At 54.9% G+C, this 12,079-nt stretch overlaps 1 protein-coding gene across 3 annotated transcripts in view; it reads right to left on the minus strand.

Moving 5' to 3' along the window:
• Positions 1-12,079, minus strand: part of GPR55 (G protein-coupled receptor 55) — a 40,771-nt gene that overhangs the window by 12,856 nt on the left and 15,836 nt on the right. The window contains exon 1 of one of the 3 annotated variants that reach the window (XM_006207904.4): positions 690-771. The exons of 1 other annotated variant lie outside the window; for it this stretch is intronic. In XM_006207904.4, coding sequence (XP_006207966.2) covers positions 690-732 — 43 coding nt within the window. In that variant the 5' untranslated portion in view covers positions 733-771. Of the gene's footprint in view, positions 1-602; positions 772-12,079 lie in introns of those variants that run through there. One more of the 3 variants, XM_072961836.1, reaches the window with a different exon arrangement.

Consider the following 12,079-nt stretch of genomic DNA (forward strand, 5'->3'; position numbering starts at 1 on the left):
AGGGGTCGAGAATAATCTAGTCATAATATGTAATAGTAGCCAAAGCTTCCTGGGTGCTTACTGGGGGTAAGTACTTCCATCAATTACCACTCTCAAGAGCCCCTTGAGGAAGAAACTATTATTGCTCCCATTCCCCAGAGAGATACACTGAGGCCCGGGGAAGTTCCACAGATGGCAAGTGCCTGGTCTGGGTTCCCAAGCATGACCCCACCCTGCTGCGAGCACCTTCCTCAGGGGCTGCAGGGTGATTCCTAGAGTTTGTGATCTTGGGCTCTGGGTGGTTTCCTGGCCAGACTCCGGGGGAGCAGGCAGCAGGGCCAGTGGACGGCAGTGTCACGCAATCCGAGCTCCCCTGGGGAAGACTCCTGGGCCGCCTGCAGTGAGGTTTCCCCTCCCTGGCAAGATGTTGCAACCCTGAGTCAAATCAGGAGGAAGCTGAGGGTTTGTAGAAAATGTCACCTGTAACTGGGGACAAACCAGCCCTCCGCCGCCGCCGCTGCTGCCACGGAGGCTGTCAGGGACTGCTGCTGTCCCTGCCTTCTGGGAAGGCCCGCCATCGGGGCAGGTGTGGGCAGAGCCCACGCCGCGAAGACCCGGCTGACCTCAGGAAAGTCACCCGCCGTCCACCAGAGCAAGGTCAGTGCGTGGCTCTGTGCGTTGGTTTTTCTGAGCGGCCCGGGGGCTGTTACCTGTGGGGGGTCCGGTACAGCTGAGCGAGCTGTGCAATGTCATTTCTCCTCCCAGCTTGGTCACCAGCCTGCTCTGGGGAGTCACTTCCCTCTCTGGGGTTCAGCTTCCTCGTCGGTGAAATGAGGGGGTGGGACCAGACGCTCTTCAAATGACTCCGCATCAGCCTCGTCTGGCCAAAGGGTTCCTTCTCTCGGGTCTGGAGGAGGGCTCCATTAGGGGTCCCTCCCCCTAAGTGGAACTAGAGTGTGGCCTGGGGGGCATGTTGCCAGGAAGAGTCTCTACGTCCTGTGCCCTCTCAGAGGGTCTGCAGGCACCCCCAGCTTCCAGAAGAAAAGCCAAAGCCACTGGCTGAGCCAAGGCCCAGGAAGTCTTGGGGAGAGGAGGAGGCATCTCACGCAGCAGACGGCCCGTGCCTGGCATCCCGCAGGGACAGCCGGAGCCCGAGAAGGGCTGTCGTGGCTCCCAGTGCTTCTGGGGTTTAGCATTCAGAACTTCTGCCCACAAAAAGGGGGCTGGTGCTGGACGCCTTCATATTTTAGGGCTCGTGAGCTAGGAAGGCCTCAGGGCGCAGCCCAGGGCGGGGACCCCCTCAGCCCCTACATGGTCTGCGGGGGTGCCTGGCTCTGCTGCTCCCCGACTCTGGATTCTCAACCCCAGGCCTGCACAGTGATCTGGGTCAGCCTTGGGCTGCGTTGTTCCCGTGGGCCCTGCGGGCAGAGATTTCCCCAGCAAGGCCCATTTTCAGGGCAGGGAGAGTAGAGACTCGCCCGTGGGCCCTGGGTGGCTCTCTGCAAGGAACTCATGCAGGTTCCAGACATTCAGGAAAGTCTGGGCTGAAACGCAGTCTGGCAGATTCCGCTCCTGGGCCCAGGAGGGGCGAGGAGATCGCATTAGAGACTGAGGCACGGGCTGTTTTCACAGGCCCGGCCTGCTGTGACTTTCAGGCACCCACAGGAATAGAAACTCTCCAAGGTGGGTCTGGTGATTCACCCCAGAACACGCACGGTCTATGTGTAAAGAACAGCTTGGTGTGACTGTGGGGAAGTCCCCGGGCCCTCCAGAGCACGGGATCCCCATCATCTGGTGAAGAGCTCGGCACAGCTATGTCAGTTTTTAGACTCTGTCTCCCATCTGATCAAACCTGCGCTTGGATGAAGGGTAGAACCCAATTTGCTCCCTGCCCTGGGCCACGGAAACTCACGTCGGCCTAGGCTCAGGGGCAGGGCTCAGGACAGTGTGTCCCCAAGCGAGGCCACCCCAGGCCTCAGGCCCAATCTAAGTCAAGGTGAGGTGGCCAGGCCAGGGCACCCCGGGCACGGCTGCAGGAGGCCAGGAGCCTGCGGGGAAGGTGGTGGGGAGGAGACAGGCAGGTGTCCAGGGCCCGCAGCAAGGGAGCCCCGGGAAGGGGTCAGCAGAGGGTGACTCACCGCTCAGCCCCTCCTCAAAGGGCGCCTCAGCCACCTCACCGTCTGGCTGTCTTCTTTTTTAAAATAAATATTTTCTTTGTACTTTATTGTTGCTTTTTATTTTAAAATTTGAGTACATGCACATGACTCAAATACCAATGTAAACATGCAGTAAAATGTCTGTGCCGACACTGCCTCCAAATCCAGTACCCACCTACCCTCACGGTACCACTGATTGCAGCTTCTTTCAGAGGTTCTGGACCAGCACATCCATATGTGGGTCTTTATTTTCTCCCTTTTAATGCAAACACACGTCATCTTCCACTTCCCTTTCTTGAAGAGCCTTGCTAATGACTCTTATCCGGGGAGTGATGGTGGACTCCTGGCTGGGGAATGTGAGGTCCAGAGAAACCCAGTGTGCTTGCTTACAAGGGGTGGGCCAGGCAGGGTTGGCCCAGGGCTGACACACGGCTCAGGCCTCTGCATCCCGCTCCTCTCCTACCCCCCACCCCTGCCGCAGCGCTGGGGAGTCATTAATATGAAGACTTTTCCCCAGAAGGTTTCCCTTAAACAGCCCAGAACCAGCCACCTGAGTCCTGCCCCGCCTCTCACCATCCAGAGCAAATCAGAGGCTTTGGGAGCCTGGGTGGGTTCCTGCCTGAGCTATTACCTCCATCCTCACCGCACCCCTGGGCAGCCCCTGAGCTCCAGGAATCACTCCTTGTAGGGTGAGGAACCAGCCATTCTGACTGTATCTGCCAAGGAGCCGCTCCCCAGCACCCGGGGAGTCACCACACCTCTCCTGATGCTGCTTTATTTGCTCCTTTAGCTCATGGAGCATCCCCTTCAGGGGGAAGACTTGCCTACCCACCTGGGGACACTGCAGGGTGTAAGTGCTGGGCCAGAGCCTGGAGGATGCCCCCCACCCCTGCCCAGGGAAGCTGCTCAGGGAGCAGGGGCGAGGAACAAGGTGAGGGAGGAAGATGCTAGAGGCACAGAGAACAGCAGAAGTGCAGACACGAGGTGAAGAGTGTGGTGTTTGGTGGGGATCCAGGGATTTCTCTGCACAGCTGGAGGCCAGGGGAATGGCAAGAGCTGAGGCTGGGGGCTGGCCAGACAGGAGCAGGGGCGGGGATGCTCAGGGGCCCCAGGGAATGTACGCTCTGGCCCAGAATGTCATTCAGGAAGCTGCTCGATAAAACAGAAACATCTGGCTTAGTACAGAGTCTTTCTTCTAACACCCATCCAAATTAGGACCAGCTACATGGAATGGGGCCGTTCAAGGTCTAGACATAGGACAGACCCACTCGGGCAGCAGGGTCAGGGTGGGGTGAGGGCAATGGCAGTAAAGGAAGAAATCAGGAAGGGGAGGGGGTGTTGGCGTGTCTGAGGGAAGGGCCACCATCTTCTGAGGCAGCCTGATTCCAGCAAGAGACACAGATAGGCCGAGCTCAGTAGCCAGCCCTCAGGTAGCTGCTTTGTGAACTTGGCTCACTGCCTAACTTCTGTAATCCCAGTCACACACTCATTCAATCAACAAACATCTGTTGATCATCTACTCTGCACCGGGCAGTGGTGGTCAAGACAGACCACAGCACCTGTCTCAGAAACAGTTTTCAGGAGTCAGTGAGCAGCAGGGGTCAGAGCACCCAGCAGGTGTCTGGCTCTCAATGACCCTGAGACCCTTCGGCCCCCACTGACGTTAGGTCTGCCTCAAGGGTCTCTTAGAAAAAAACAGGGAAAGCAGCAACATGGAGAATGGAACCTTCGTGATGGAAGGGGGTGGAGTCCCAGAAGTCAGAGGTGGCTTCAACGGGCCGGGGGTGGGGGGGAGAGCAGGAGAAACTGAGGACGGAGAGACAGGGAGAGGGAGGTGGGTGTCGCCCCCTTTGTCCCCTCCTGCCCCTTGCTCCAAACCTCCAGGCTCTGCCACGGGTCTGTCCCCAAGCCCGGTCCGTGCGTTTAGCTTGCATGGCTCAGTCCGCTGGAGCGCAGATGAGGCCCTTCCCGAGGGTCTGAGCCAAGTCCCCAAGGACCTCCCGCCCACCTGGCCCTCTAGTTGTGGCAAAGACAGCTGAACCCTAACAGCACCTACGGGGCCTGTGAGTGTCCAGCCTCCTTGGAAGTGGGCACGTGGGCGGGTGACGGCATCAAGGTCACGACACTTACTATCAAGGCAGAATGAAGTAGAACATGCCAGGGGCAGCAGCCTTTAAAATTCACCCCTTCCCCTCCCACACGTCCCTTACGGCTCTCACTGGAAATGCACTGTGAGGTTAAGGCAGAAAGTTCTGGCTGCTCAAACATCTGGGTGTGGGCTTTCTTTGGTTCCTGTCATGACTCTGGCCATGTTTTCAGAGATCCCGGCTCCCCACAATGGTCCTCCCCATAACTGCTTATGGCCCTAATGGGAGCCTGCAGGAGTCAGACAAGGCGGTCTTCAAGCCAGACACCGAAATTCCACAGCATCAGAGGGGCTCTTCACCACGAAGGTGATAAAGACCACAAGATTCTAGAAACGATGGACATCCAAAGCTTCCCCTTCATCTGAAGGCAGAGGAGGGAAGGTTCTGTGATTTATTTAAGCAGGGCCGGAACTTTCAAGTTAACACCACTGGCTTCGGTGTCCAGGTTGTCCAAGGCCCTTTGGAGGGCTGGCCCTTAAGGGGGCAGTGTCCTGGGCTGAACCATCCAGGGAGCTCCCTGGCCTTTCCATCTCTGGTCTGGAAACCAGAGCCCCCAGCTCCCCTCCTGCCTGGGCCCAAGGGGCTCCTTGACACCGTCCCCAGCTACACTTGTACATTTCCTGGGGACATGACGGGGTAGGGAGAATGGTGGACCCTTTCGGAATATTTCTTCCTCTTCATGTTTCCTGTCGCATGATGTGTACTCTGCCCTTAGCCCACGTGTCCATTGGGAGCGTTAATCCCTTTCACACTTTAGTTATGAAATCTGTCCTACTTACTTTTTGTGATTTCTCCTCACTTCATTCTTTCCCAACCCTCCCCAACTTCCGCACATTTTTCTTTGTTTTGCTGCATGAAGAATTGTTAATTTGGGTGTAAGAGTATGTCCTTTTGTTCCCATGAATTGTCTGTAGCATTTTAATAATGAGTACACCTTCAGTCCTCCACAACTAGAGTAAGCATGGTATTCAGTTCCTTCCTGGAAATCTCTGAATTGATTTTTATTTAAAAAATGTTTTATCCTGGGTAGAAGGATAAAAAAGCTTCTCCAATACTGAGATCGGCAGGTCCCTCTAAGGATGCCCTTTGTCCCCTGTCCTTCTAAGGACGTCCTATTCTCATGCCCTTTGTCCCCATAGTCTCTTGCCCCAGCTCTGGTGCCCTCCAACTCCACTCCATCAAGTATGTCCCCGGTCACTCCTCACTCCTGACTCAGTCTCCACTCGGGGCACCCCATCCCTCAAGGAGACGCCACAGATGCCACCATTTATATGGTGAGTCCTAAGGATCAGTCCGTGGGCTACATGCTTATAAAATCAGTTCATCCTCCAACCAGACTCTGAGGTGTGTACTCTCATTAGCCTCATTTACAGGTGAAGAAACAGCAAGGTCGACTCACGAGCCCGCATGTGCGCCTGGAGCACAGTTGGACCCAACCAGCGAGCCGCGAGTCCAGATGTGTACCTGCCAGGCCGGGAGCTGCGTACACACCTGCACCACCTCATCGCATCCTCACAGAGCCCACGAGGCCGGGCCTGTGAGCAATTCCATTTTATGGATGCGGAAACAGAGTCACTGAGAGGTTCAGCAGCTCACCCATGATGACCCAGTTAGTAAGAAGCTGAGCTGCAACAGAAAACCACACCTGCCTGCCTCCCAAGGCCCCAAGGTAACTGCTGCTCTAACCGCCTTTCTATTTCCATGTTCTGCTCTCACAGTGTAACTTCCTCCTACTGCCACCTCCTGCTTTTGGGCCCCATCATCCCACAGGCACGTGGTAGGGTCCCTCAGCCCCTGAAAGCTCCTCTTTCCCTCTACCTCCCTCCCCGCTCTGAGGTGGAGCCCCAGCCCTCCATCCCCTGCCTCTCCACTGCCCCGTTCATCCCCAGCCTGGGCCAGGCCCCATTCCTGCTCCACTCCACCCCCCGGGCCACTGAGCCCACAGAAAGCGCTCCAATGGGCAAAGGGAGACACTCAAAATGGTGATCTTGAAGCACCAGCACCCCTTCCTGCCTCTCCAGTGTCTTTCTAAGCCCTCTCCTGGGTCCCCACCGGCCACAGATACCTTTGCATCCAACTTCACAGAGAAAATCTGGCTTATCAGGCATGTACCTCGGGTCCTAGCCCTCACCCAGCCAACCACCACAAGATGTTTCTGCTGCTTAGAGAAACTCACTTCCCACCTTCGCCCACCTCACCCGTCTCCTTTGGGAACCTGCGCCATCAAGTTGTCACTGTTGTTTATGAGGGATGTCCACAGGGCAGAGAAAACGTTAGAGCGTGTCACAAGAATACAACTGTATTGCCTACTTATTGGTTTTGGATAGAAAATTACTCACAAATTGGATGGATATTTGTTCTGTAATCTAAGGTGGTCAGAAGTCTCAATTTACATATGATATGATTTTTAAATTACAGAGATTTCTGTAAAGGAACGTTAACTTCTGTTACATAATACACACAGTGCTATATGCATGGAAAGCTATTACAGAAGGAAATGTTTTCAGTGCTCGTTAAAATAATTGGATCTACACCTCTTCTAAATGAAAAGAACGTGGGCATGAATATTCATAAGATGAAAGCACAGAGGCCTCAACTAAACAACACTTCAAAGTTCTCAACTCAAGAAGGTGTTGATACAAGGACAGTCTCCACATGGGGCTGCAGGTCTCCTGGGTCCTCGTCTTCCAGCCCAGATGCATCTGCAGCTGCGATGTCTTGCTTAGTCTCACCCTCCATGCTGGTCCAGGACTCCTCATCCCGTTTTCTGATCCCATCACTTCCCAGTCTCCTGCACATAAAAAGCACACCTTGCTCTGGCCCAAGCCTGGTCTCCGATGGCTTCCTTCCAGGCCTCGGTTTCCTCATCTCTGCTATGGGCATCCTGCCACCCTAGAAGCTCTGGGCCAGGCTCCAGTCAGCCCATCTCACCTCTACCCACCTTGGCTGCCCAAATTGTCACCTCGGGTCAGGCACTTTCCTTGTCTACCTTGTAAAGTCTCCCTTTGGGGCACTAACAACTCAACTGCCTCCACGGGGCGCAGGCCTTGCCTGTTTGGGGGACCCGTCACTACCCTGGCCGTTTCTCCTCTGCACCTTTAACACAAGAGGCTGACTGGGTCCCTCCTCACACAACAGAACTTGCTGGCTTCTAATGCAGCGCTGGCTCTGGAATCACAAAATCTCAGTTGGCATGAGTGCCGGGAGTGCCACTCTGGCCAGCAGCAGTGGAATGAGCTCCAAGTAAACATGTGTGGGTCCCCAGCCACACTCTCCATCCCCTGGCTTTGTCGGCTTTTTCTGCCCTGGGACCCCAGGAAGGTTAGGTCTGGGGACCAAATGTGAGGTGACCACAAGCTGTGAACACCGCAGATCTCCCTGACATCCTCCCCCTGAGCTCTCGGTGCCAGGGAAGGTGGACACAGCCCGGAGCAGCGGGAAGACCCAGCGTTGGCCTGTCTGACCATGGTGAGCGAGACCCCCAGACGGGCCCTGATCCCTGGGCCCTACACTCCACCATCAGGGGCCTGAGTCGCTTCTTGGGCAAGAGGCAGCTTCCCCTCAGGGGACATTAGTTTGCTCCCTGGGATGGGGTTCGGGTGGCCAACTGTCCTGATGGCCCAAGGCCTTGGCAGTTCTTGGGACACTGGATTTTCAGTGTCAAAACCAGGACAGTCCCCAACAAACATGGATGGACCAGTCACTGCAGGTCGGAGAGGGGCTTTGGGGACTGGCTCCTCTCATCGATCTGAGGGCTTCTCACCTTGACCCTGTACCCCTGAGGAATGATATTGTCCTGTTGGGTTTCTGGCCCAGGGTCCCTGCTTCCAGTGACTGTGTCCTGGATGCCCTGATCCACTTTGCTCCCAGGATGCACACGTGTCCCTCCACTGGACAAATGAGCACACACAGGCCTCTTCCCTGCAGAGACACCAGGTCTCAGAGCAAACACCTGGGGTGGAGCGGGTACTTTTCCTCTCTCCCCCAGAACAGCTGGCAGGCACCCCGGTTTCAACACCACAGTGACCACATTTCCAAGAAGAGGCTCCCAGTGCCACGGTCAGACAAAGGGGCTGTGTTACCTCGGGCCGTGCTTGTCGCCAACATGTGGGAACGTCTGGAACGTATCAGACAAGGGGCTTCAGGTTACACGAAGCAGGCCAGTCTCAGAACCAGAGTGTGTGGTCCTGGGCCAGCAGCCACCCCCAGCCCAGCCCAGCCTCCTGTCTGGTCGAGGGGCCCAGGCAGCCAGAGATGACAGGACTCCACGTCTGTTCATTATTTTCTCCATCAGGAAGTGTTTCCTCCTTAACTGGCTCCTAGGGGGCCTCAAAGGGGGTAGCAGACCACCTTCCATAGAGGAGACTTTGCCTAATAATTCCGTCCCAGGGTCCAGAACAATCACACGGTGTGTCATCAGCTTCCCTCAGACATCATGGGCTCACAACCAGAACTGTGTACGCCCACTCTGAGACGTATAGACACTCAGGCACACACAGACACACACAGGTATGCGGACATGTACACACACACATACACGCCCAGAGACACACCCTAACCTAGAAACACACACACTCACACACAGATTCATCCAAAGATACACATACAGAGGTACAAGCACTCACACACACACAGTACACACTCATGACACCCACACATGCTTGTGCTCCCACAGACACATGCAGAGACTCAGTCACACCTAAAGACGCAGGTACTTGTCAAATCACACAAATCACAATCAGACAAATCACACAAACACATACGGAGATCTGAAGTCAGAAAACCACACACACTCACACAACTTCACGTTCTCAGACAGGCGCACCCTTGAATCACCCACAGGTTCTCTGCAGCGACATTGCCTCATAGCTGGTTCACGACCTCCTGTCCCCTCCCAGGGTCTCAGTCCTGGCCTCCCAGCCTTCCTTTTCATGATGTAGGCCAGTCAAGTCATTATGCTGTACGCCTTAAACTTGCACAGCGCTGTATGTCAATTACATCTCAGTAAAACCAGAAGGAAAAAAAAGAAAATGTTCTTGTAGCCTGCATTTGGAGAGTCATTAACCTAAAAATTTATCAAAGCATCTCAAACCCAATAACAACAATTAGAGAATGAATTCTATGGAGAACAGTATATGAGAAGTGAAAAACATACTGCTTATGAAAGTGAACTATTTAGTTAATTATGGTGTATCTTCCGTGAAAGAACTATATTAGATTTTTAGCTCTGTGGAATAGTACATAAGCTATAATATAACTTTAAGAAAATGAGCTTGCCCTGTCCGATTCAAAAAAACATCACGCGGCAAAAGTTAATGCTAACTTCTCAAAATCTATAAATTATGCAGCACAGATGATGTCAGAATTACCAACAGAACAAAGTTACCAAAGAGAGCAAGATGTTCGACTCCTTTAAAAGGTGGCTAAAGTTGTTCTCATGCTAATACTTGGAGGCTGTGTAAAACGTCCCACAGAGAGCTGGCCAGGCAAGGACTTCCTGAGCTGCCACTTGAGGAAGTGAAGCTGTCGGGATGGGCTCATGTGGAATCGATTTTCTCTTAAAAAGACCATGTTATGTCATTTACTCCTCCTAAAATACGTACGTACAATCGAAGTTCTCTTTCTGTAACAGATGACAAAAAAAGTGGTTGAGCCAGCCTTGCATACCCTGATCTTTTGCTCTGGTTTTCTGTGAAATGGTTTTAACAAAAACTTTCTATGGCTTTGAGAAATATTTCCTCTTTCCTGATGATATCTCCCTTGAAGGAAAGGCTAAGGCAGCTTGAGTGGTACTGGGGACCCTGGAATCAGGGAGAGAATAAATGAAGATTCCTGGGACTCTTTCCACTGAATTCTACCAGCTCTGGAAAATACAAAGCTCTCTGAGAACCCCAAGCAGCAGGCAAAGGGCACGGCGTGGACGAGGCTCCCAGAGCTCTGGGCTCTCGCTCCCGGCCACCCTCAGCGGCACTGGGGCAGCCATAAGCCTCCACGGCATCTCAGCACCTCTCTTTCATCCCGCCTTGGGCAACTGAAGGATACCATGCTGGGTGGGAGGAAATAAAGCCTCCAAGTCCAGTCATTTGTTGGCGAGAACCTTGACTCCAACTGCATCTCTTCCAAGTACAGTAAACAACTCCCAGGTAAAGTAGAAAGACCTGGCTTTTCTTAAAAGATCATTCCTGGTGCCCCCAGGTAGGACCTGTGGAGGAAGGTCAGCTACGACAGGGCTCCCACCTCCCCACGTGGCGGTGGGAAGCATCACGCAAGAGGAGTCTCTTAAGAGGACAAACTTGCAAGATGGAGAGCGATGGGACTGGCCAACCATGGCCCTCCCCACACCTTCTTCCCCAGACCGTTCATTGTCCTGCAGCCCTGTCCCGGGGCTGGACTGAGCCTCCAAGAAGCCAGTGCTTACTTTTGCCCCTGGGGCAGGGGGCTGAGGGACTCCAGGGACAAGGCTCCTTTCCCACGGCTCCAAAGATCTGAGTCGCTGGTTTCCTCACTTGGATGGACATTGCAAGGTCGGTCCTTAGCCCTGTCTGAGATGCTGGTGTGGGGACGGGGGCGGGGTGGGGAGTCAGGAAGTATCAGACCTCTGGGAGAGGGTTCTTACCTGGCTCTGTGTCCTGTGCCTGGACCAGAGCCCGACAGAGGCTCCACTCGGGGTAGGAACTACCCCTGGAGAGACGGAGGGAGAGGAAGGGGGTGACTACTCAGGAAGGGTCTCCTGGAGGGTCCTCAAACTCTGCCCATTTCTCCACTTGCCCTTGGCATTAAAATTCAGAGCACGAAGTGATGGTTTCCTGGTACTGCTTTCTATTCATAATCATTTACAAACTCGAGGCCATCAGCAGGAGGGAGCCTGGCTCCCCTGGCCCGTGAACCCCGGAGAAAAGGCACCAGCTGGAGGACAGTCTTCAGAGCCAAGAGCTCTCACCCGTCAGGAAGGCGGATATCAAGACTGAGATGTCTGCAGGGGCCAAAAGGAAGCACAGTTCTGGACCCTGACCACACAACGCTGTGATGGCACCTGTCCCTACATCTTTCCTGCCCTGAAGGGAGCCTGTGCTCTGCTTCTGGGTTCTCAGGGCTCACCTCTCCCAGGACGCACCTTCCTAGGGGGACACTCTGCTGCTTTGGGGCTGCCCCAACTAGAGCTGTCTGGCCCAGCCGGGCAGACAGAAGAGTATAAACGTGGATGCTCCCATTTCTGGCTGGTCCAGCCTTTCCTCGCTTCTGTCCTGGGTGGGAAACAGAAGGAACCCAGGCTGCACTGGGGCCTGCAGGGAAAGGAGTTAAGGAGGGTGTGGGGGCCCCGAGCCTCCGGGCTCAGAGAGCGCTTCCTCCACTCCCCTCCGCGGCCCCCAGAGAGCCCTCACCTCCAAGTCAACTCCCCCGCAAGTGGCTGAGAACTCACTGTGCAGAGGGGGGCTTCCTGGAGTGCTGGAGGGGCTGCCAGGCTGCCCGCAGCTGTCCGCCATCTGCGGCTCCCTGGGCCCGGCAGGTGCCCGACTCACAAAGCTCTGAGAGGCCCGGGTGCCCACCGGCAGGGTCACAAGGTCCCTGGGACCGTTTATAAAATGACCCAAAGGTGGGGAGACGGCGGGAGGAAGTGACTGGGCAGGAAAGATGTAGGGACAGGAGAGCAGTCTGCCCAGGTGGCTGAAGGCCAGAGAAGGGCCAGAAGAGGGGTCCAGGACAAAAGAAGAGAGAAGAGCCTGGGAGCCTGGAGGGAGGCCAGGCAGCCAGGGAAGAGGGTGGGGGCAGGGGCGCTGGCAGGGCAGCGGGAGCAGG

Source organism: Vicugna pacos, chromosome 5 (assembly GCF_048564905.1).
Source record: "Vicugna pacos chromosome 5, VicPac4, whole genome shotgun sequence".
In the NCBI taxonomy this organism is placed as follows: domain Eukaryota; kingdom Metazoa; phylum Chordata; class Mammalia; order Artiodactyla; family Camelidae; genus Vicugna; species Vicugna pacos.